This window comes from Arvicola amphibius, chromosome 6 (assembly GCF_903992535.2).
Source record: "Arvicola amphibius chromosome 6, mArvAmp1.2, whole genome shotgun sequence".
NCBI classification, from domain to species: domain Eukaryota; kingdom Metazoa; phylum Chordata; class Mammalia; order Rodentia; family Cricetidae; genus Arvicola; species Arvicola amphibius.
This window is the reverse complement of record NC_052052.2, coordinates 151261780-151287246: the sequence shown is the minus strand read 5'-3', so window position 1 is coordinate 151287246 and position 25467 is coordinate 151261780. Positions and strand designations below refer to the sequence as shown.

Here is a 25467-nt window from a genome sequence, read left to right as displayed (position 1 = left end):
GAGATTCTCTGCCTCTGCCTCCTGATGCCAGGGTTAAAGATGTGCATCACCATACCCAGCTGACAGTGTAACTCTTAACTTTTTTTGCACAGTATTTTTGTAATTTTCTGTAATACAGTGCAGGAGAAATAGCTCTATCTTCAAAGTTGCTGTTATTTCTATATAATTAGTTTCTAGTTCATTCAGGTCCCTTTTCCTTAGATATAGTACCTTGTACCAAGTTCCTCAGGAAAAGGGAAAGGGGGGGGGGAAACCTTTTCCTTTTAATGTTCCATTAGCTCTTTACTGTGCATACTGAAAAGCTAATACAGTGCAGTAAACCTTGCTTTTCAGTTTATATATTTAAATATTGAGACTCGTAAGCAACTTGAGAAACTTAAGTTCTAGCGTAGTCCATTTTTTATTTAAAAGAAATGTCTTGTGGTTTATATTGGTAGACATTCTACTTAGAGACAGCTGTTAAAACTATCCCTAATTTATATTTCTGTCCCGTATATCTTTGCTGGGTTAAGCCAAAACTACTGGTAACCCTTCAAAGCCATAGTTTTGATACAGTGTGAGATGTTGACCAAGAATTTGGTTTTTCGAGACAGGGTTTCCCTGTAGTTTCTAGAGCCTGTCCTGGAACTAGCTCTTGTAGACCAAGCTGTCCTCGAACTCAAAAGATCCGCCTGCCTCTGCCTCCCGAGTGCTGGGATTAAAGGCGTGCGCCACTACCGCCGGCCTCCAAGAAAATATTCTTGTTAATCATATCCCTTAATTTACTATCCAGAATCTGCCTTTCTGTCTATGATTTTAACCTTTAAATTAATTAGTGTTAGCATAGCTAGAGCTCCATGATCTACCATTCAAATGAAATGTAAGCCTTAGGTAATTAGAAGTGTTGCAACCTTCTTAATGCCACTTGATTTTTAAAACTTAGATGTATCTAAATCTGAAATTGTATATTAGTAAAGTGTTTTATAAGTTAAAATTGCCAGAAAGGACCACTTGGCTCATCCACAATGGTTATATATGATTTGGCAGCCCAGGCATCTGTGACCCTAAAAGGCTCAGGAAGTGCTCATCCTAAAAGATGACTGGAGTAGACTAGTATTCTGCTGGATTTCTCTGCTTACTACCCATGTCATATATGTCAGAGAGCTCAAGCAGGTGAAATGGCTCCATGGGTCAAGGCACCAAACCTGATGATCTAATTCTGACCCCTGGATCCCACATGTGCAGAGGCTAGAAGAGGACATTGAGTGTTCTCCTCTAATATTTTCCATCTGTTCCTTGGGGCAGGGTCTCTCTGAACGTGGGGCTCACATTTTCTCAGCTAGACTAGACTTGAGCAAGCTCCACTGATCCTCTTGTCTTCACTCTGCTCAGAGGTGGGGTTACAGGTTTGTGTGGGATGCCCAGCTTCCTGCATGTATTCTAGGATACAAATTCTGCTTTTATGATTGTTCAGCAAACACTTTTAATCACCATGCCCCAGAACACGCTTTTAAAAAATTTTGTGGTAAGCCTTTATGTGGGTTACCAGAGAAGTTTTAAAACAGATTTCTGCTCCTGAGAGGTTTGTGAACTTATTTGGGAAAGTAAATTTTTACTCAGGAAAGTAATTGCAGTTGTTTAGAGTGCATGGCTTGTATATACCTAAGTGAATATCCCTGCAAATGAGTGCAGTGGGGGAGAGAAGGACAGTGACTTACCATAACTTAGATAGGCTGGGGTTTAGCCTGCTTTGTGAAAGCTGGCATTGTAGGAGACTTTGGAGCAGGGAATTGATGTGTATGCTATGAATACCACTGGTTAATAAAGAAGCTGCTTTGGGCCTATTGCATTGCAGAATAGGGAAAGGCAGGTATTCTAAGCAGGTAGAGGAGGAGACAGGGAGACACCATGTAGCTGCTGGAGGAGAAAGACACCCACGCGCTGGTACCAGTAAACCATGAGCCTCATGGTAAATAAAAAATAACAGGGTTAATTTAAATGTAAGAGCTAGCTAGAAATACACTTAAGCTATTGAACAAACAAACAGTATTGCAGTTAATATAGTTTCTGTGTGAGTATTTCGGGTCTGGGAGGCCCAGAAATGAATAAACAGCCTCCGTCTACAGGGAATTCTCACTGGAGCCATCCCACAGTCTTCTCACTCCTGTTTTTTCTTGGGAACAATTTCAGGATTTAGGTACGTTGGGGAAGTGAAAAATTATGTGAAACACTTACTAGTGTGTGTGGCCTTTTCTTGATCCTTGGCTTAGTTTCCATCAATTTGCCTGTGCCCACATCTTCCTTAGAGATGGAAATTAGTGATTGTTTTTTGTTCCTCTCAACATAATTTCTAAATCTTGGATAGCAGGCTTCTCATACTGTAAGGAAAAGTTTCCCATCTTGAAAATGGGAATAAGCCACATAATGGAGCCTGGAGACAATTTGTCTAATTCCTGGGGAGCAGAGGAAGAACGTTCTTACCTCTCAGAGTTAAGTATCAAGGTTTCTCCCTCCTTTCTGTTTCTCTCTGATGCTAATCCTAGATATGCTTGGTTTGGCTGTGTAACAGGAATAGTAATTAGCATCATTTACATGGAATGTCTACCATTTATGCCTAGTTACCGTGCAGTATAATAACAGTTATGCATGTCATTAAAGATCTGTCTGATTAACTTTGCTGTAAGTTTTATTTGATTATAATACTACACTGTGCTTAAACTGACTTGTGTGCTCAGTTATTTTAGTGACATGGCTATCTGATCAGAACTATAAAAAATAAAATGTTCTTTAAAAGGATTGTTTGTAGGAGATAAGACTCACTATGTTGATCCAGACTAGAACAAAAGCAAGCTGCCTTTATATTTATTTTCTGGAAAATACATTGAAGATCATTTTTATGTAAACACTTAGGAAAAAATAAAGCTCCCTACTTACTTATTTAACAATAATGTATATCAGATACATTAAATTAATATAAAAAATCACTACTCTCATGGAGTGTACAATCCAGTGATAGAAGATAAACCAGAAACAAAAAGTAAGGAAGCAAGACGTCAAGTGGTAATAAATTCTTAAAATTTATTTTGTGTGGATGTGCATATGTATATGTACATGTGTGTGCATATGTATAGAGGCCATAAGTCATCCTCAAGTATTATCCTTGGGAGCCATCTACTTTGTTTTTTGAGACAAGGTCTCTCTCTGGGGCTTGATGGTTAAGGCTAGACTGGTTCGCCAGTGAGCTCCAGGAGTCCGCCTGTCTCCACCTCCCTAGTGCTAGGATTACAAGCATATACCATCATGCTCAACGTTTTATGTGTTCTGGGGATTAAACTCATGTTCTTATACTTGTGTGGCATTTAACTGCCTAAACTGTCTCTCTAGACTGGTGATAAATATTTTAGGAGAAAAAAAGTACAAAGCACAAGAAGGGAATAGAGAGTACTGATGTAACAATTTATTTTTTTTTTCCTTTTTTTTTTTTTTTTTTTTTTTTTTTTTTCCGAGACAGGGTTTCTCTGCAGCTTTTTTAGAGCCTGTCCTGGAACTAGCTCTTGTAGACCAGGCTGGCCTCGAACTCACAGAGATCCGCCTGCCTCTGCCTCCCGAGTGCTGGAATTAAAGGCGTGCGCCACCACCGCCCGGCATTTGATGTAACAATTTAAAACAGTTGTCAGGAAGGTCCCATTTAAGATGGTGGCATTTGGGGCTGGAGAGGTAGCTCAGCAGTTAGGAACATCTGCTGTTCTTTCAGAAGTGTAGTGATACTTTGTATTTTAACAAACAAAGCTTGCCTGAAGACCAGGGTGCAGAGCTAAGCCACTAGAGGCCAGGGAGTGGTGGCACACACACCTTTAATCCCAGGACGGGGGAAATGTGGCAGAGAGATCTTTGAGTTTATGTCTACCCTGGGCTACACAGGATTAAATCTGTCTAAAAGAGAAACAGATCTCACACAAAGTATTTGGGATCCCACACCTTTAATCCCAGCACTAGGGAGGTGGAGAGAGGAATATTAGGTGAGAGGAGACGGAGCTCAGTGCAGTCTGAGTTTGAAGATGCAGTCTGAGGAGGCAGTCTGAGGACAGGCTCGCCCTTTCAGTCTGAGCATTGGTAGAGGTGAGAACTGTTGGAGCCCACAAGACTAGACAGTAAATGCACAGCTGATAGATTCATAAAGGCAGACCCACAAGTGTACAACTTATGCGACAACCTGTTTTCTAGAGCTGCAAAAATACTTGTCTTTTGGAAAAGTTACTGTCATATTTGTAAAAACCTTGTGAAGCCATGATTCTTCCCTTCAAAATGGGGTTCATTCCCAAAACACCTCAGCAGTGTGACTCTTGCACAGTCAACAGAATGACCTTGCTCCATTCCCCCACACCACGAGACCTTAGACTGATAACACCCACTCTTTGTTCTAACAGTCAAATTTACATAGAGTCAATCCCACAAAATTACTTGCTAACAGACAACATGGAAATTTCTATAGAAGACAGGCACTGAGCAGGAAGGCAGCATGCCCCACCTTTGCTAACAAACAAATATGGGCGTCCCCAAAACTGGTTGTCACCCAAAGAGATTAGATGAGAATGGGTGAATCCAGGATGCAGGAATGTTGGGTAACTTTATCAGGCGGTTTGGAATGTCAGGTACTTCCCCTTGAATGCTAGCTCTTTCCTGGGCCTGGCTACCTGTTCTGGAGTATTGCTTGTCAGATTCTACCTGCCCTCTTTGTGATTTTGATGTGCATATTATCATTGTCCTTGACTATGGAATTTTCCATCTGTGTCTGTAAAAACTAGAAACCTTGAGGAGATCACTTCATACCTTATTTTCCCCTTACTCTTCTCCTTGCTACTTCTTCCCCTTACTCTCCTCCTTCTCCTTATTCTTCCCCTTACTCTTCCTCTCCTCTGTGCTCCCTTCACTTCACTTTCTCCCTTTGCATGAAAAATAGAGAAGATGCAGGGGTAATGTACTTGAGTTAATTTTTTTGCCCTCAGATCCTCACTTGTCATAGACACCCAGTTCTGAGCCCAGAGTGGGTACTGAGGCTGGTACTCAAGGCCCCCGATAGAGAACTCTCTGGTGCCTGGCTGCATTGCTTCTCTAATCTCTCAGCTTTCACTCTCTAATATCTGACTCTGAGTTTTTAATTACTAAGATCAACTAGAATTCATGGTACATAGAGGACTTGTGTTTAATTCCCAGTGCCCATATAAGATGACTTATAACCATCTAACTCCAGTTTTAGACAGTGTGTCTTAACACTGTCTTCTGATCTCTGAAGTCACATGCATACATTCAGGCAATAATTCTTTTACATAAAGAAAAATATGAAAAAGAAGGTTGGCATTTGCGTAGAGACCTAAAAGAAGTGAGGGAGTTTTAAAGTGAGAAAGTGTGTTAGTCAGAGATCCCTGGAGTAATAATAGAAGGTATAGAGTGAATCTATATATAAAGGGGATTTTGTGGAATGCCTTATAGGCTGAAGTTCATCTAATTCAACCATGGCTGGCAGTGAATGGAAGCCCAAGATCCATTACTTGCTCAGACAACAAAACTGATTGGCTCAGCTGGTCTTCAGTATATACTGGAATCCCAAAGAAGTAGGCTCTTATTTCAGTGCTAGCAAGGCAAGGACAAGCAGGCAAAGAGCAAAAACTTCCTTCTTTTATGTCCTTATTGTAAAATGTGCTTGAAACTAGGTGAGGTTAACATAAGACAATTAAAGGGAATTGGAAACTCTGAACCTCTGAAGATACACCTGAAACCTGTTAGCCCTAGACTATGAAGTCTGTTAAAGAGGTACACCTGTCTGTATTTTAGAAGGAAACTTCATAAATGTCATGAAGTAATAAGTTAACAGTACCTTAAATTATCAAATGCCACTAGACAGATCTGGGAGGGATAAATCAGCAAAAATGAGACAGCTTTTTAGCTACACAGGCAATCCCAAATCCTCTCCTTAGTCCTTGGAGAACAGTAGTCTTAGAAGCAGTACTTGGCATTAGCTGCTGAGTACAAAAGGCCCAGAGATTTTTCCTGTGCGGGGGAAAGACTTGAGCCAAGAATGAATGTTTAAACAGAGGGTAGCAATTTTAAGGATCACTCAGGTTGCTGTAGGACAGTAGATTATTAGAATGGGGGACAGGGGTACAGTGGGGGAACAGTTAACATTTTGTTTTGGGCAGAATGATAGAATAGATGTAATGTTTGCCAGTTGACTAATATTTACCTCTTTTAGAATCAGGTTCCTCATTTATAAAATTAGTCCAACAGTAGGGTCATGAGAATCTGAGACACTTTATAATGTCTTTGGGTAGATATATAAAGCATTATGCCTAGATATTTTATAAATGCTAGCTGCAATTATAAATTACTTCTTCATGTCTAGTATTATTTCTAGGGCTTGTGTTTCTAATAAGTAGATAAGCTGTCAGTTGGGTATAAGTAAGGGGAAGATGGTCATCAAGGCCAAGAGTCAAAGTGGTAAGAATAAGTTAAATTAGAAGTAGTGGTACACACCTTTAATCCCAACACTCGGGAGATGGAGGCAGGTAGATCTCTGAGTTCAAGGCCAGTCTGGTCTACATAGAGAGTTCCAGGATATCCAGGTACATAGACCCTGTCTCATAAAACAAAACAAATAGTAATAAGTTAATAAGAAATACATAATAGGGGCTGGAGAGATGGCTCAGAGGTTAAGAGCATTGCCTGCTTTTCCAAAGGTCCTGAGTTCAATTCCCAGCAACCACATGGTGGCTCACAGCCATCTGCAGACAGAATATTGTATAATAAATAAATAAATAAATAAAATATTTTTTTTAAAAAAGAAATACATAATAGCAGCAACTAGGAGGCTCTAGGCATTAACTATATTTACTTTTTGTCTAGGTAGAGGGTTATAGCATAGAGTCATGATACTGCTTAGTGTTTTTTTCTTTTCATGGATATCTCGAAAAATAATGATGAATAGATGGGGATGCACTGAAGGAGGTAGAGATCTTTTTTATGATATGCTTTGGTGATAAAGGACTGAGGCTTAGAACAGGCTTGACTTGGGTAATGTTAGCATAAATCAGTAAGGCCTTAGCATCTCTAAGTAAGATTCACTTCTCAAGTTAGACAAAGTTGGACCTTTTCTGTTTTAGATACCTGCTAGTTACTGATCCGAATGTCATTTGTAAAGCTCTCCTATCTTTTTGTATTAGTGTGGTGTTTGTAGTACCCAGAATGATTAGATTAGCTATATTGCTATTAGACTTGTTCTAAAGGGTTAACAGTTTCACTTTATGGGATAGATTTAATAGAAAAAAAGTGTGGATTTAGGAGACAGGGTGATGTGGGGAGATACACAAATAAGAAATAGGCTCTGATCTCATGGAAATCATGCTAAGAAGTGCACATAAATAGCTGTAATACAATGCTAAAAATACTCATAGAGCCTCACAAAGAAGATTCTGTGTTGTTTCAGAGGAAAATGTGATTGAAGACTTAGAAGAAAAGGGCACTAATATAACATAGATCACTTAAATACAAACACATAAAACTTGTGCAGAAAAGAGCAACAATTAAATACGGCAGTGTGGGCATTGTGGAAGGCAATAGGAGAATGACACATGTAACAAGCTAATGGGAGTTTGTCATGGGAGGTTTTTTTCAGCTTTGAAAGCTATTTGTATGTTTATTTCTGTTTTCTATATTGTGCTTTCTAGGTGCAAGTGTTAAGATACATCTTAGCCGAGTGTGTAGGCAGAGGCAGGAAGACTGCAGGTTTGAAGCCCGGCTGGCCTTGAACCTGTGGCAGTCTTCCTGCCTCAGCTTTCTGAGTGCTAGGATTATAGGCTTGTGCCACTATATAGTTTAAAGTTGGTGTTTGATATGGAATGATTGGCCAGGTATATACCTGTAATAACTGGTACTTGGGAGGTAGAAGCAGGAGGAACAATAGTTCAGAGTTATCCTTGACTACATAGAGAGATTGAAGATGGGCTACATGAGACCCTGCTTCAAATGTATGTGTGTGTGTTTGTATGTATGTATGTGTGTATACACACACACACACAAAATACATAGTTGTCTGACTGCAGCATATCCACTTAGGATCTCAAGCATCTTTGTTCTTCTCATCTTGTTTTGAATGTTGACTTTTGTAGTTATTCCTATTCATTGTGTTTTGATATTGAAGAGTCAGTGCTGTGTGACTTTTCTACGAGAGATGTAAGTAAGCATCTTTTTACCCCAGCTAGGATACCAACAGCAGACCAAAGAAATGACCCCACTCAAGTCTAGTTTGGTGAGCCAGTGAGTTTGAGAGTTACTAAATATGGGCATGAGTGACTCTCAGGCAGTCGTATCATATAACATTTTACAGGAAAATGGATGATCACTCAGAACCCTCATCCCTGGAGCTCCCTACTCAACTTGTTGGCTGTTTTACCTTGTTTACTATTTACCTAACCTCTGGGAGGGCCTTATAAGTCCTATACATTTTTGAGCATTTTGTGCCTCTCAGCTTCGTGAGCTTCCCTCCTCCCTCCAAGTGAGAATCACAACACAGCATCCAGGTCTCAAAACTTCTTTTATCAATTTTCTTTGTCCAGATGTGCTTATTCCATCCCTTCTTGAAAAATAAAATAGCTCTTTTAATACCTGAGTTAATACTCAAAAGTATTATGTACAAAAGGAGTATCTGCAGGTAAAACTGTTTTACTTTAGGATCTAGTCACACTTTTTATGATGTTGAGGCTATATAAATAAGTATTCCATTCCAAAATAGTGTTCACCATGATTTAAATTTTTTTTTATGTTACATTTATTTACTAGGGAGAGAAAGGGCCACTAACTACCTCAGTGCAAGTGTGAGGAGAGAGAACAGCTTGGTTCCTTTTTCCCATGTGATTGTGGAGGATTTAGTACCCACTGATAATGTTACTTAAATTGTTTATCACTGTGGTAATGATGGTTTTTGTGATCCTGCCACTTCTGCATTGATTAGCTGACATTCTTCTGTAAAGACTTTTCCCTCCCCCTTTACTATTACTTTTTAATATTGCATGGGCTTATGGATTTATTTTTTGATTTAATGTTTTATTTTTAAATGTGTACTAGTTTGATATGTTCCCTTTTCTTCCTCTCCTCCCTCCCTTCCTCTCTCCTCCCTTCTTCCCTTCTTTTTCTTCCTCCCTTCCTCTCCTCTCTGTTCCTTTCTTCTCCCCTTACCCACCCTCCCTCCCTTCCTTCCTTTCTTCCTTTTTCCCCTTTTTGTTGTTGTTTTGTTTTTTGGAGACAGGGTTTCTCTGTATAACAGCTCTAGTTATCCTGGTACTCCCTTTGTAGACCAGACTGGCCTTGAACTCACAGAGATCTATCTGCCTCTGCCTCCCGAGTGCTGGGCTATAACAAATTCTTATAAACACATCTCCCAATTTCAGTAATTATCAACATAAGACCAATCTATTTTTATACTTACTCTGATTTTTCACCCCCTTCTCCACTAAAGTATTTTGAAGTAGTTTTCCAGCATAGTTTTTCATCTACAGATACTTCAGTGTTCAGTGATATTAATAAAAATACAGCCCCAGACGCAGCGTGGTAGCGCATGCTTCTAAACCAGCACTTGAGATGCAGAAGCAGGCAGAAATGCAGCCTGGTCTATATAGAGAGTTCCAGGCCAGCCAGGGTAACATATTAAAAACTTATCTCAAGAAAGAAAGAAAAAAAGAGGGAAAAGAAAAAGAGCTACATTTGTAATTTGCTGTTTTGATATCAATATCATTATTGTCATAACAGTCATCCAGGACCTAGAGGTTATACATTAGATTTGGTTGATAACTTTTTAAGTATCTTCTGAATTCTCACTAGCTCTCCCCCTTTTCCATTGTACTTCATTTGTTAAGTTAATTATGTTTTAGAACTTCCACCCTGGAATCAGAAGTTCAAGGTCAGTCTCAAACTTAGTGAGCTTGAGGCCAACCTGGGATGCTTGAGACCCTGTTTCCAAACAAAACAAGGAGGGGGAAAAAAAGCCACATTTTTTTCTTCCTGTATTTTGCTGTTTGCACTTTAGCATGTTTCTCTGTTCTAGGGTATAGTTTCTAGAAACTACTAATTGGATTTGAGACTTGGTCAGATTTACCTCAGGTGTTTTTGGTTTTTTTCAAGTGTTTCGTAGATGATATTGTAAATTTCATATCAAATTAAACTTGAGGCATATACTATTTAGTTGTCTTTTTAGTTTTAAGATTAGCTGGTGCTGGGTGATGGTGTAACCCATGCCTTTAATCCCAGCACTCAAGAGGCAGAGGCAGGTGGATCTCTGTGAGTTTGAGGTAGTTCCAGGACGACTAGTGCTGTTACACAGAGAAACCCTATCTTGAAAAACCTAATTAATTAAAAAATAGTATAATGGGAAAAACTTTCCCAAATCCTGGCTCACCAGTTTAATATTTTGGCGTATTATGTTATTTCTTTTGTATTCTTGCATTATTTAATCCTGTTTTTGAACATTGGCTTGTTTAGGTTTCATTGTTATAAATAGTGCTTTTAGAAAATATATTGGTCCATACAGTCTGATAAGTTAAGATTGTATCAAAGTGGATTCCTAAACTATAATTCACCAGTCAGAAGATAAGTATTACTTTAAAATTCTGGTCAGAAATGGTGATCTAAGAATGTAACCTCAGCTACTCAGAATGCTGAGGGATCAAGATCACAAGTTCAAGACCTTCATGGACCACAGAGTTAAGTTCAAGGTCAGCTTGCCTGAGCAACTTAATGAGAGCTTGTCTTGAAATTGAAAGAAATAAAGGTCTAGGAGTGCAGTTAGTGAAGGACCACTTGCCTAACATACATAAACCCTGATTTCAGTTTCTGCTATTACAAAAACAAATACGTTATTTTAAGTTTTAAATATAGCGTGTGGTGATTTGAATAGGCATGACCTCCATAGACTCCTTTGTTTGAATGTTTGACCCATAGGTGTGGCACTATTAGGTGTGGCCTTGTTGGAGGAAATGTATCACTGTGAGGGTGGGTTTTGAAACTACATCCGGCACACAGTTCACTTTTTGTTGCTTACCTCTTCAGTACCATGTCTGCCTGCATGCTGCCATGTTTCTCTCCATGGCAATAATGGGCTAAACCTGAAACTGTAAGGCAGCCCCAGTTAAATGTTTTCCTTTATGAGAGTTGTTGTGTCACGGCGTCTCTTCACAGCAGCAGAGACCCTGACTAAAACATAATGTCAGTGAGACGGCCCAGTGGGTAAGTGTGCTGCTGTGAAGAAGCCTAAGGACCCACATGGTAGAAAAGAACCAGCTCCCACAAAGCACTTTTGATTTTCACATGCATGCCACCGCACAAATATACTCACACATATTTGCCGGTGCATATGCATGCATACACAAATAAAGGGATAAATATAATTTAAAAAAAGACAGATAATAAAACTCTGTGGCAAGGTGCTTAAACAAAAATTTAAGCTGTCAAGGAAATGATTGAGGGCTGGGCATGGGGATCCATGCCTTTAGTCCTAACAGTTGGAGGCAGAGGCAGGCAGATCTCAGCCTGGTCTATATAGTGAGTTACAGTACATCAGAGTGAGACCCTGTCTCAAACAAACAAACAAAAAAGACAACAACCCTTCCCCCACGACAACAACAAAACCGACTGAATTGTAACTGTACAGACTAGTAGGAATTAGGTCAGTTACTTTTTCTGCAGCCTCTAGATTGTTCACTGCATGATTGAGGGTTTTAAAAACATTTAATAGTGCTTGACTTTCATATTGAAATAGATGGAATGTGTGTTATCAAGGTACAAACTCTTTTCTTTAGGGTGGTAGTATTGATAAGACTATATTTATATGAATATATTTGACTTTATGAGGAAAGATATTGAGCAAACTAGGTACAGGGTTAACTAACAGCAAGGTCAAGAGTTGAACATTGGAATGTAGCTCTTAAGAAGGAAAGTAAGAATGTCACATAATGGTAGAGTTTTTGTCTTGCATTCATAAGGCTCTAAGTTCAATCCCAGGACCACTGTGAAGCAAACAATAGGCACGCTCATTTCTTTTTTTTCTAAATTTATTTTTATTTTATGTGTATGTATGTCCATGCCAGGATGTCAGAAGCCCTGGAACTGGAAGTTACAGACAGCTGTGAGCTGCCATGTGGGTGCTGGGAATTGAACTGGTTCCTCTGGAAGAGCAGCCAGTGCTCTTAATTGTTGAGCTATTTCTCCAACCCCAAGCATGCTCATTTCTAAACTTGAAATTACTACAGCCTGAGTAGAGACAGGGGTCTTTAGCATTGCAGTCCTGGCTTTGGAGTCTGTCAGACCTTAAATAATGTTCCAGGGGAGTAATTTACAAGTTTGAGACCTCTAAGCTTTTAAAATGTGCTCATTATTAAATGGACTCATGTATCTGGGGTGTTTTGTGGGGGGGGGGGGGAGGAAGAGGAAGCATGAAAGGACTTATATTTAGGAACTATCAGCATGAATGTTTTGAGTTATAGCTTATCAATAAAATAAAATTATTGAGGCTTGCACCTGAGAGAACAAGGTTTTTTTTTTTAAGATTTTAAGAAAATCTTCTGATGAGAAAAATCCTTTTGTGACTCAAGGTGAGAGAAGGCAGCCTTGATACAAATCTCTGGTTAAATTAGTTGCATGATTAATCAGCTTAGACACACCCTCTGAGTAAATCAGAAGACCTTTATATATGTTTTACCATGTTATATGTACTTTGGGACTTAATATATGAGTAGTATGTGTGCATGGTTTGAATGGAGTCAGGGAGAGAATGAGCATCCTAGCACACATGGTGATCAGAGGGCAGGCAGCTAGTGGAAGTCAGGTCTCTCATCCACAGTGTGGATCCTTTGAAAGATTCTGGGACTCCAGCTCAGGTATTAGGGTTTCTCTGTAGCCCTGGCTGTCCTGGAACTTGCTCTATAAATCAGACTGGCCTCGAACTCACAAAGATACACCTGCCTCTGTTTCCCAAATGCTGGGATTAAAGGTGTGTGCCACTACACCTGACCATATTTTGTTTTTTACATGGGTGCTAGGGATCAAATTCAGGTTTGTATAGCAAGTACTTAACTGGAACCTAATTGGTATTATGCAATACCTGGTATAACCCAGGCATTATACAAGCTGCAGATTCAAGTAATTAATAAGCTACATTATTTCATGAACTAATAGAAGTTTTCTAAAGTCTCTGTATAATATGTTAAGTGTAAGGAAGGCTTGCTTTGAAGATAAATGTTTAGTTTTTGTTATGGCAAAGACTAGAAAACATTTGATTAAATAACCTGCAAGGTCATTAAGATGAACTATGATTTTATAAGTAGGTATCTTTTGGTGAGAGACAAATATTTATATCGCCTGACTCAACCCATTAATACCCAGTAGAAGTCAGAGGTGATCCTAATGTAGTGGAAAAGACCAGCTGTGCTTACTGTTCTAATCTTCCTCACTTATAAAATGGAGCGCAGAAGGATTTGTAAAGATTGGGGCTTATGTTAGTTGGTCTTCATCTGTAGCTATCATTACTGTATTTCATAGAGTACTTTACTGGAATTATTTACATAATTTACAGAATTATGGTGAGGGAATGTATATGTCCTTTCCTTGATTGCTGCACGTACAGGTAGCTCACAGAAACTTTCCTTGGAGAGAACTAGATTTTTAGATCTCATGGTTTGGCAAACAGGAAATGTCTTGTGACTGGCAGTTTTGATCACAAGTGTTATTTGGGTTTTCCAGTCAGGGGACTTCTTCCCCACAGAACAGTTTTAAACTGTTTCTTTTTATGAATGTTGTCTTTTCTTTTATACCTTGAATATACTGCCTGCTAACTTTTCTTTTTTTAATGGGAAAGTGTTAACTCGGAAACGAAGAGAGGCCAGGAACAAAAGTCACAGTAAGACATCTACACGGACTGCCCTGGACATCAACAAGTAAGTAGCCACAATGCTTTCATTGAATTCTTGTCTAACACATTATTATTTGGACCGAGTGAAGAGACTGGTTCTTGTCACCATGTATTTCTTTGGTTTCCTAGTCTTCTTTTGTCATTTGAAAGTCTGAATTTCCTTTTCTTACTAGTTTATTTCAGTGTATGTTTCCCAACTTTAATGATTCTGTTTCTGCATTGCTCTTAGGTTTCTGTACTCTTTGAATTTATATATTGATGTTTGGTGCTTTGGGGAAACAGTGAGCATTTTGCAATGTTGAGTTGCAGGAGGTTGAGCAATATAGAAAACTTCCTTGGGATGTGGGTTGTAGCTTGAGTAAGAAAGCACTTTCTGAGGAAGGCGCCAGGTATAGATGCTGCCTTCTAAAAGCAAAGTCATCATTTCTTTGTGCTAAAAACATTAAAAACCCTGAGGACTCCCTAGTACTATTTAGCTGTAACTTAGTACTAACAAACAACTTTTTCCTATTTTTCTTCTCTGTGATCTTGCTTTAATATAGATGTCTTGGGCTGTATTCCTCATATTGCTTCAGTTTGTTTTAAAATCTCTGTGTTCTTTGATAAGCTGTTAAGGTGCCCACACTTATTTTCGTTTTTGTTTATGTTCAGCATCTAATAAGATATATCTGAGATAGCACTCAAAATATTAGTTGTGTAATGAACACCTGCTATCATATGCCAGTCATCATTGTAGATACTTCATTTACTATATAATAAATAATGGAGTAGCATAATTGTTTTCTCCTCCTACCCCTTCCAGTACTGGGAATTGAATCCAGGATCTTGTATGTGCTAAGCAATTAGTCACTGAACTGCCCTCAGCCCCTTTTCATTTTCTTTCTTCCTTCCTTCCTTCCTTCCTTCCTTCCTTCCTTCCTTCCTTCCTTCCTTCCTTCCTTCCTCTCTCTCTCTCTCTCTCTCTCTCTCTCGTTCTTTCTTTCTTTCTTTCTTTCTTTCTTTCTCTCTCGTTCGTTCGTTCTTTCTTTCTTCCTTTCTCTCCTTCCTCTCTCTCTCTCTCTCTCTCTCTCTCTCTCTCTCTCTCTCTCTCTCTCTTTTTTCAAGTAAAGGTAAATTATAGGTAACTAAGTCATGTGAACAGTAACAAAGTCAAAAGTCTGCCTGACTTTAAATGTTTGGGTCTTCCTGTAGTGCTGCTGTCTCTCATATATTAGGTTAGTTCAAAGGAGTTGTTGTTTCAGACCATAAATTCTAAATCATGACTAGATTCAACCATACTTTATTAATCAAAATAGGAACCATTACAGTCAGTGTATTTTTTACCAATGAAAAATGTTTATTTCTGTAGTGTAAAATTTCATGCTTCAGGATATGAAGAACTCTTAGAAAGTATCTTTCTTCTCCTCCCCACCACCTCCCCAGTACATTTAATGCATTATTTGTGGAGGTCAGTGGACAACTTGTAGGAGTTGATTCCTCTTCTACCATATGGGTTCCAGGGAATAAACTCAGGTCATCAGGCTTGGTGACATGTACCTTTTATCCATTGAGCCAGCTTGCTGATCCCCATATAAAGCATTTTCTGTATTCTTCTGATTATAAAGCATTTTCTGTACTAGTATCAAAGAGTTTCACAGTAACCTGGAATGAGTATAACAAAGGTTTATATATTTAGGGATAAACTCACAATAAGGGTAGCCATCTACAGTCCTCTGTGTACACTGGGAACTGGAACAAAATCCAGCAGAAAAAAGGGGTCTGTGCGCAATTTTTATCTGCACTTATAGTACATGAGACCACACCCAAAGTGAGTATCTTAAAGGGTATTGGCTGAAGGAGTTCCTACAACGTTTTTCTTTAAAAAAAAAAAAAAAATGTCAAGATGCTTGAAGAAGTGGTACTTGATTGGTAGGAGGTCAGGTAAATAAAACAGAATTTTGTAGCCTAATTTGTTCAATTTTTGAAATGTTAGTTGTACCTATGCAGTTTGGTGTCCTAACGGTGTATTCGGGCTTTTTCTGTTGACCAGTGCTGGCTGCAGGCATCACAGTTCTCAGTGCTGCATCTCATTCATTTGCTGAACACAAATCTCAGACATAATGGTCTCCCTGAATTCAGAAGCTGAAGTGGATCAGACCAACAGCAGACCACTAAACAGTTATCCCTGACCTTGTTTTGGTACAAGTTTGGCTTTGGGAAGTTAGAAGCTTTGGAGCTTCTTGGTCCAGCTACTGAACTGGTCATCACTAGTTGTCGGACACAGTTCACTTTTGGTTGCATATCACAGTCTTAGTAAGAAATGGTTTGTTGTTCTGTAGAATACGAGGACTAACAGCTCAGAGCAACTTAAATTTTCTTTTCTTTTTTCCGATTTAATGAGACACCCACTTACCAAACCTTTTCACCTTCAATTTGCATCAAATACTTGAACAACTTGCATGGTTCATTCACATCGAGGCAACTTCTCAAGTCAAATAAGAGAATCTGCTTCAGTGAGTGCTCTTTGCTGCTCATTATCAACTTCCTGTAGCCACCCACTAAGCTCTTCATCTTGAAGGCTCTTGAGCCACCTCTGTACTATATGTTCATTATTAGTTCCTGGGCCAAAGACCTATTGATGTTGCAAATTGCCTCAGCTATTTTACCATCTATTTTGCCAAATAAGAAAACTCAAATTTTTGTTTCACAGAGGTAGAGAAATGGCTCAGTATTTAAGAGCACTGGCTGCTCTTCTTGAGGTCCTGAGTTCGATTCCCTGCAACCATATGGTGGCTCACAACCATCCATAATGAGATCTGGTATCCTCTTCTGGCCTGCAGGCAGACACAAAGGCAGAACACTGTATACGTAATAAATAAATCTTTAAAAAATTGTTTCACACCATTTCCATATTATAAAATGAACAGCAAGTAAAATATAAATATAAATTTATAAAATAAATAAATATAAACAGCAAGTAAAAAAACAGCAAAGAACCATAAAGTGAAAAATGTGCATTAAAATGATGTATATCATAACTACATATATTTAAGAGTGTATTTCATAATCAAATGACAAATTTCAACAGTGCAGAAAACAAAATTACTTTTGTACTAATCTAATAATAAGAGTTAATAGTGCTTTTTGCATTAGTTGATAAACTTTGAAGATATACTAGTCTAACTTTTCTCATAAGGTAGAGTTTTACTTGTATTCTTCCAGGTAATTGAATAGCTTGAGAAATTTTATTTCTTTAGAGAAATAAATTAATTTTTTATTTTATTTTCCTTTAGAGAAAATCTTCCATAGAGTTAATCTCATCATAGTTACTAAACAGTAATGGTCAGAAAAGGAAGTTTAAGATGAACTTCTGAATCAGCTATGAGTTCTGATATTTATTAGCTGTGACACCCTTGTGTAGAATAGTTCTTTCCTATTGGGACTGAAGAATTAATTGAGAAATCATGTTGAAAGGTACTGACCACGGAGAAAGTAGTTAATAAGTATTCTTTACCAATTCCACAGCAAGAACACACACTTTCCTTTCTCTAAATGGTTCTGTTATAAAAAAAGATGACAGTAACTATGTTAGTGCAAAAACTTCTAGCAGACCCACATGTTTTAGTAACTTTCTAGTTGATATGTCAGGTTATAAAGTTAAGGAAGTTAGCATATAGATAGATTTGATTTACTAATCAAACAAATGCATCCACTATGGTAAAACTCTCACTGTTGATTTAATGCTTTTGGTGCTTCCTTTTCTGTTGAAATTTTAACTTCTCTTTGGAGAAACGATTACACTTAATTTCAGAAGAGTTTGACAGACTGTTTTATGTCTGAGGAGCAATCAGCATTGTTTGAGATAGTTAGTAGAGCTGATTTCATTACCATCCCACTGCTGCAACAGCAGGGTACAGAGAAACAGCCAGGGAAAACTGCTAATCACTTAGTTTTTATGATTGGCATAGGGTTAATTTTATTGGTGATCCCACTGAGTGAATCTACATTGGTTGACAAGTCTCCTCTGCAGACATTTTTAGATGTAAAAAGACAATTTGAAACATTCCAAGAACCCAGAGGCAAAAGCAGATCTTAAAACTGCCTTCCCTCCCATCTCCCCACCCCTCTTCTGATCACCCAGGAAGGAGAAGTGTTATCTCTGTAAGTCCCTGGTCCCACTTGGAGAGTATGAGTGTCATGTAGAGGCCTGTCTCCAGCTTGCAAAGGGAGACAGAGGAGATGGAACTGAAGTGGGTAAGAGAACCAGAGTGTGTGCAGCTGTGGAAGGCAAACAGGAGCAACGGCTGAGGAAGGCAAAGGTATGTGCTTAGGAAAAGCTGCAATTCTGTTCTCCCTATCTTCCCTCCTTTCTCTCCCTCCTCCTCTTTCCTATTTATACTAATACAGGATTTATGCTTGTAAGGATAGGTGTTTGTGTATATGTATGCATACATATGTGTGCATTTATGTATGGAGGCCAGAGGTCAGACTTGGGTGTTGTTCTGCAGGAGGCGTCATCCATTCATTTTGAGACAGGATCTCACTAGACTTGGGGCTTGCAGATTAAGAATGCTACCTGAAACTCCTTCACGCACATCCAAGACTATGGCAGTTTTACTTGCTATGCTTTTTACAGTACATGTGAAGTTTCTACTCTTATAAAAACATAATGGTTACTTGCAAATACCTATATTTATGTCAGGTGCCCAACTTATCCTTTGAGACAGGTTTCTCACTGAACCTGCTTTTCATTGATTAGCTAGACTGGCTAGCCAGTTAGCTCTGGGAATCTACCTTTATCTACCCCAACCCTCATGCTAGGGGCAAAGGTGCTTGGGACCATGCCAGCTTCTTAAATTTGTGTTGGGACCCAAAGTCAGGTCCTCATTTTTAACAGCAACCACTTTTATGACATCCTATCCCCAAATTAGTGTATTTTTGGTCTGTATTTTGTGAGAATGGTTTTTTTTAATTGCTATTTGAATTGCTAATGTGGGTTGTTTAAAAAATTTATAATGAATTTTGGCTTGGGATTAAGACAGAAATTTCCAACACTTTCTAAAATGACCCTTAGCATGTACCTGTCAGTTTGTAATATATATTTATGTGAAGACGTATTCTCGGCACTGATGATAATAAAATCAAAATATATGTCAACTCTGAGAAGCATTGAACACACTCTGCGTTTTGCAGTGTTAGATATTCAGCCAGGGTTTTTGTAAAAATAAACAAGTATGGCTGAAGGTTTGGCTTAGAATGTAGAATGATTGTGCCTAGCATGAACGAAGTTTTGCACCCTATAGTACTGAGCATGGTGAATACACTTATAATTCTAGCACTTGGGAGGTAGAAACAGGAGAATCAGAGTTCAAAGTCATTCCCAGATATATAACAAGTTCAAGGTCAACTTGGGTTAAATGAGACCCTATCTCAAAAACCAAAACATCAAAAACTAAAACCATACCACAAGCACATCTATTTTTTTAGTATGCACATTAGCTTTTATCTTTAGTAAATGGTAAAATTACATATATTCCAAAGAGTTGTTCTTAAATAATTTTCATTATGATTTATTATCAATAAAAGTTTGATTTGTTTTATTGATTTTATTTACCAGTATATAAAAGTTTCTCAGGTGAGAAGGGGTCCCAAGTGGAGTAAGAAGCTCTACTGTATATTATAAACATCTCTCTGGGTTTATTTTTAGACTTTTGAAACATTACTATTAGCTGGGTATGGTGGAGCATAGCTATAATCCACCAGTAATGAAGCAGAGAGAGGAGGATCATGATAAGTTTGAGGACATCCTGCTCTACATAGCAATTCTAAGCCCTACCACTACCTCTAACACCTGCTTTCCAACCTGCAAAAATTATTATTATCAATGTTTGTGTCATATAGATGGCCACTTAACATCATCTTATTACTGAAATGTTGTTTTTTTCCCCTAATCCTTCTATATTTATGACTATTTAAAACAGTCTAAGGGCTGGTATAGGCAAACTCCTGTAACCCCAGCGCTCTGGAGGTATGAGAGTTTAAGGCCAGTCCTGGGTACATAGTGAGTTTAGATGAACTTGAGCTAGGTAGTGAGACCCTATCTAAAAAACAGAAACTGCAACAAAACTCCAGTAAAACAATATAAACAAAACAGAATAACAACAATTTAAAAATGGGGAAAAATACCATTAACCCATCCTTGGACTACCAGTTATTTATTGAAGTGTAAGTCAATATTCCAGTGTCTTTTGAAATATTACAATGAATTGCTTTTCAGAAAATGTAGGGAATTCATGTCCACACTGCTAGGAACACATGTGAAATAACTTCTGAATCTCTTCTGTGTCTAGACTTGAGAAACTACAGATGGCTCCTGGTCTGTGGGAAAATGGATCTAAGACTTTCTGGGTCTTGTGATGAGAGATCAGGAAAGGCAAGTCTTGGTTTAGTGACCAACATAAAGCAGCAACAGTGTGTTCAAGAACTGTTAGCATACCAACCACTTAGACAGCTGGGCAGGTAACCCAAACTGATCTTCATGTCAGAAGGAAGTGACATCTCTATGAATCAGAGGATTTTTAAAATTTTTTATTTTATGTTCATGGGTGTTTTGTTTGAATGTATGTCTGTGTACCACTTGTGTGCCTAGTGCCTCAGAGGCCAGAAGAGAATGTTGGATCCTGTAGAACTAGATTACAGAAGGCTGTGAGCTGCCATGTGAGTGCAGGGAATCAAACCTGGGTCCTCTGAAGAGTAGCAAGTGCTACTACCTCTCTGGCCCCTAAATCAGGTGATTTTTGGAGTTGAGTTTTATAGGTGAGTGCTTATTTATACCAAAGAGCCAATTTATTTATCTTTTAAAATTTTTTATACTTAAAACTTTTTATTTTATGTGTATGAGTGTTTCATACACATGTATGTCTCTCTGTGTACCATATGTGTAGCTGGTGCCTAAGAAGTTCAGAAGAGGGCTGGAGAGATGGCTCAGTGGTTAAGAGCATTGCCTGCTCTTTCAAAGGTCCTGAGGTCCGATAACCACATGGTGGCTCACAACCATCTGTAATGAGGTCTGGTGCCCTCTTCTGGCCTGCAGACATACACACAGACAGAATATTGTATACATAATAAATAAATATATTTTTTAAAAAAGAAATTCAGAAGAGGACATCAGGTCCCCTGAAACTGGAGTTAGAATAGTGAGCCATAATGTGGGTGCTAGGAATTGAACCTGGGTCCTGTGGAAGACTGGCCAGTGCTCTTCATCATTAAGCCACCAGTTTAGTTATCTTGTCATTACTGCCTATAGAAGTTGTCTTGAAACTGATTTTTGTTTGTTTTTGTTTTTAAAAATCTCAAATGTAACATAGGGCAGAAGCTGTCCTTTTTTGTTAAGATTTACTTTTATTAATTTTAGTTATTCATATATATAAAGTGTGTGTGTGTGGGGGGGGTATGATCACATGAGTCCATTGACCTAGGATGCCAGAGGCCTAGGATTCCTTGGAACTAGAATTATAGGCAGTTGTGAGCTATCATGTGGGTACTGGGGATTGACCTCCAGTCCTCTGAAAGAACAGCATGTTCTTAACTACTGAGCCACCCCTCCAGCTCAAAAGTTCTTCTTTAGTGTAGTTTGTGGGCTGATTTGATTTGATGCTGAAGCCATCCTTGAATCTCCTTTCCTCTCCCTTTCTTTTCCTTCCCTCCCTTTTTCTTTTTCTTCTTTCATTCTTTCTTACAGGGTCTCCCTGTGAGGCCTTGACTGACCTGGAACTTGATATTTAGGCCAGGATGCCCTTGAACTTACAGAGATCTACCTGCTTCTACATGCTGATCCCCGGGGTTAAGGGTGTGCACCACTCCTGGAAAGCTGTGTTCCTGATATGGTGCTTAAACACCTTCATTACAGTTTGCTGTTCTTTTCCTCTACTCTCATTTATTATAAAGCAAAAGACTAGCCTAGTGCCAGCTGTGCCACCATATTTCTCTTCTGGGAAAGATCTAGGCTAAATTGTAGTCGGGCTTTTCTTTGGGCCGCCAGCTCACAAAAAAACGACACAGAGACTTATATTCATTGTGAAAGCTTGGCCTTGACTTAAGCTTGTTTCTAAGTAGCTCTTATAACTTAAATTAATCCATTTCTATTAATTTACTTTTTGCCTCATGGCTTTATCTTATCTCCATACTGCCCATCCTGCTCGCTTTGCATCTTCTGGCATCTCCGCCTTCTTTTTCCCAGCATTCTTTCTGTCTGGAAATTTTGCCTAGCTATTGGCCATTCAACTTTGTACTAAAACAGAGTGACACATCTTCGCAGTGCCCAGGAGCTCATTCCACAGCACTAAGTCAGCTGTGCTGTAAATCTTGCCACGAATTAATTAATCCGTCTATCATTTTCTCTATCACAGGACAAAGACCACAGTCAAGGCCGACTGCTCAGTCTCTTGGAACAGTCTGAGCACAAGACCACAGGTGAAAACTCCAAGACCAATTTTATGGGTTTCTTTCTAGGCCTTCCAGTGAAGATAGTAACTCCTAACCTTCAGCTGATTGTTGGGGATTGTGAGTGAATTCTTTTGGAGCCAATCAGCCAGCCTTGGAAATTTAATCTAGGCTGTCTCATCCCCAGGAAGGATGAAGAGATATCCTGTCTTTCCCAACATGGGTTTAATATAATCCTTTATAACACCTAATCCTTCATAACATCTAGAGTTAAGACTGCCTGTTAAACTGGGGAGTGGTTCCAAATTGTAACTCATGCCAGAAAATAGATCTTCTAAAGGAATAGTCATGGAAAACCACACATGCAGACATCACTGCCTCTTCTGAATGTTTGTAAACCATTCATACATTACCTTTAGCTTAGTCTCCCAATTTAACTCCTAAGAAATTGTAGGAAGTAATTCCTCTTTGCTTCTCTAGTATTTAGGGAGCATTAGAGTAGCTTTATCAGGAGCATTAGTAATTCTAACTTTAGAGATTACAAAGATTATATCTAGTAAAGCACTATATATGTATTCCCTGGCATTAATAGACTTTTGCTGGATGTTAGATGCTATTGCTACTATTGTTCCTTTTAGTTGCTATTGTTAAATTTTACCAAATACAAATTGAACAGTAACTTTTTGCTTACTGTCTAGTTATAATAGTTTATTACTACCAAGCAAATCTGTTTTGCTTTGTAATGACTGTAAAAAGAGCCTGTCTTGCTAGGCAGTGGTGATGCACATCTTTAATCCCAGCAATTGGGAGGCAGAAGCAGGTGGATCTGAGTTCGAGGCCAGCCTGGCCTACAAGAGCTAGTTCCAGGACAGGTTCCAAAGCTACAGAGAGAAACCCTGTCTCGAAAAAACAAAACAAAACAAAAAAGAACCCGTCTTATACTTGTCATACATCTTGCTTCTAGATCACCAGGTTGTGAATCTCTCAGGTGGCAGATTTCCCCTGGCAGCCCTTATTGCCTGAGTCTAGGTCTGAAGTAGGTCTATTCAGAAATGATTCATTCAGAAGTATTTACTGCAGCTGAGCCTGTTGGATGCTAATGCTCACATTCCATTGGTCGAAGGGTTGGAGATCTGAACTACTTGAATAGGCTTGATGAAAAGCAGCAGGCATTGAGAGGCTATGACTGCTAATGTTAGTACTTTTATCTCTCCAGGTGTAGAGAAAAAAAACACGTCTTCAGAAGCAAGAACCTTCAAGTAAGTTAGAGTATGCACTGAATCTATCTGTCAACAGCCCTGGCAAGTGTGAGCCTAATGCTAGGTTCTCTGTGTAGATTGATAATTAAGATACTAAAATAGAAATCACTGTAGAACTAACACAATTATTTAACTTGATGATCCTGTTATATCTGGGTTAAGAATTGGTTGGATAGCTGTATTGATGTTAAAGTAAGTAGGGTTATGTTACTCCTTTTCTTCTTCTTCCTTCCTTTTTTTTTTTTTTTTTTAACATGGTTTCTCTGTGTAACAACAGCCTTAGCTGTCCTGGAATTCCCTCTATAGACCAGGCTGGCCTCAAACTCACAGAGATCCACCTGCCTCTAACTCCCAAGTACTGGGATTAAAGGTGTGAACCACCACTGCCCGGCCTTTCTTCTTTTCAGTTCCCATCTAAACCTGAATTCTAGCAGATTTAGGAATTTTGATCTGACTCCACAGTCTCTCCATGTCTCCATGGCTTTAGGTTATGTGAATTACCCAGTATCTTCATCTGTGAAAGCAGAATGATACAACTTACATGGCTAGAATATTACGCAAGTTAGTATATTAATGTAATTTAAAGGCTCCACTAGAGTGCGTAGTTCATACTTGTTGCTTACCAGCTTCATATTGAACTTGAAACCAGGCATAGTGGGACAAAGACAGAGGCAGACTTGATTTCTGAGTTCATGGCCAACTGGGTCTACATAGTTTTTTTTTGTTTGTTTGGTTTGTTTGTTTTGTTTTGTTTTCAATAAAGGCTGGGAGCTAGAGAGATAGCTCAGTGCTTAAGAGCACTGGCTGCTCTTTCAGAGGACCCAGGCTCAATTCCTAACATCTGCATGGTGGCTCACAACCATCTGTAATTCCCATCCTAGGAGATCCAGCACCCTCCTCTGTCCTTGAAGGACACCAGGCATACATGTGGTATACAAACTTAAATGCAGACACCTTTGCACATAAAAAATTTTAAAGAGCTGGACATACACACATGTAATATGTCTCACTTGAGTTTTTCTTTCTGTCTAGGATACCTTCACCAGAGGTGGAAGAGGCTAGCTGCAGCAGAGAGATGCAGAGTTCCCTCTCACAGCTCAACTTAAATGAGTCTCCCATCAAGTCTTTTGTTCCTGTTTCAGAAGCCACAAATTGCTTAGTGGACTTTAAAGACCAATTTACTTTTCGGTCACGGACCAAATCAGGCAGAAGAAGGAGGAGAAAATCTTGAATTTCTTTGGACTGGAAGTTGACTGGAATCATTATTGTTGGGTTGGTCATGTTCATTAATTATAGTGGTCCCTAGTTTGTTGTAAGAGTTTTGACCCTGTTGTTTTTACCACCAGCACCCACTCAGCATCCTGATTTTTATGTTTTATAAGATACATCGAGACAATTGTGAATAGTATCCTGTTTTACAGCATTCTGTTTGAATTTACTTATAGTTAAAATTTAAATATATTTATCTATGTTTGTATGAAATCTTACTTATTTCTTCAATATGTGGAGATTTTTATATTTTTGTCGTGAGCTTTGGAGTGGGGATTTTTTGTTTTGTTTTTCTTTTTCTTTTTCAAAACAGGATTTCTTGTGTAGCTTTGGAGCCTGTCCTCTGTAGACCATGCTGGCCTCGAACTCAAAGAGATATGCCTGCCTCTACCTCTTAGTGCTGGGGTTAAAGGTGTGAGCCACCACCGCCTGGCCTCCTCTGGAATTTGTAAGTGAACACTGTTGTGTTAGTTTGCTCCTATGAAGTTTTTTCAAAGTGGATTTACCGGTGGGTGTACCAGGCACAATTATCTGTTTAAATCAATTTTTTTTCCTTTTGCTGCTACAGATCATGTGGCAGCAGTAAAT

At 38.8% G+C, this 25467-nt stretch overlaps 1 protein-coding gene across 5 annotated transcripts in view; it reads left to right on the top strand.

Annotated features, from left to right (window-relative positions):
- Positions 1–25092, top strand: part of Uimc1 (ubiquitin interaction motif containing 1) — a 77250-nt gene extending 52158 nt beyond the window's left edge. For 3 of the 5 annotated variants that reach the window (XM_038332692.2, XM_038332695.2, XM_038332691.2), the window contains 5 exons: positions 13877–13955; positions 18051–18228; positions 22318–22381; positions 23568–23610; positions 24643–25092. In XM_038332692.2, coding sequence (XP_038188620.1) covers positions 13877–13955; positions 18051–18228; positions 22318–22381; positions 23568–23610; positions 24643–24841 — 563 coding nt within the window. In that variant the 3' untranslated portion in view covers positions 24842–25092. Of the gene's footprint in view, positions 1–13876; positions 13956–18050; positions 18229–20259; positions 20979–22317; positions 22382–23567; positions 23611–24642 lie in introns of those variants that run through there. The other 2 variants (XM_038332694.1, XM_038332693.1) reach the window with 2 other exon arrangements.
- Positions 25093–25467: the final 375 nt, after the last annotated feature.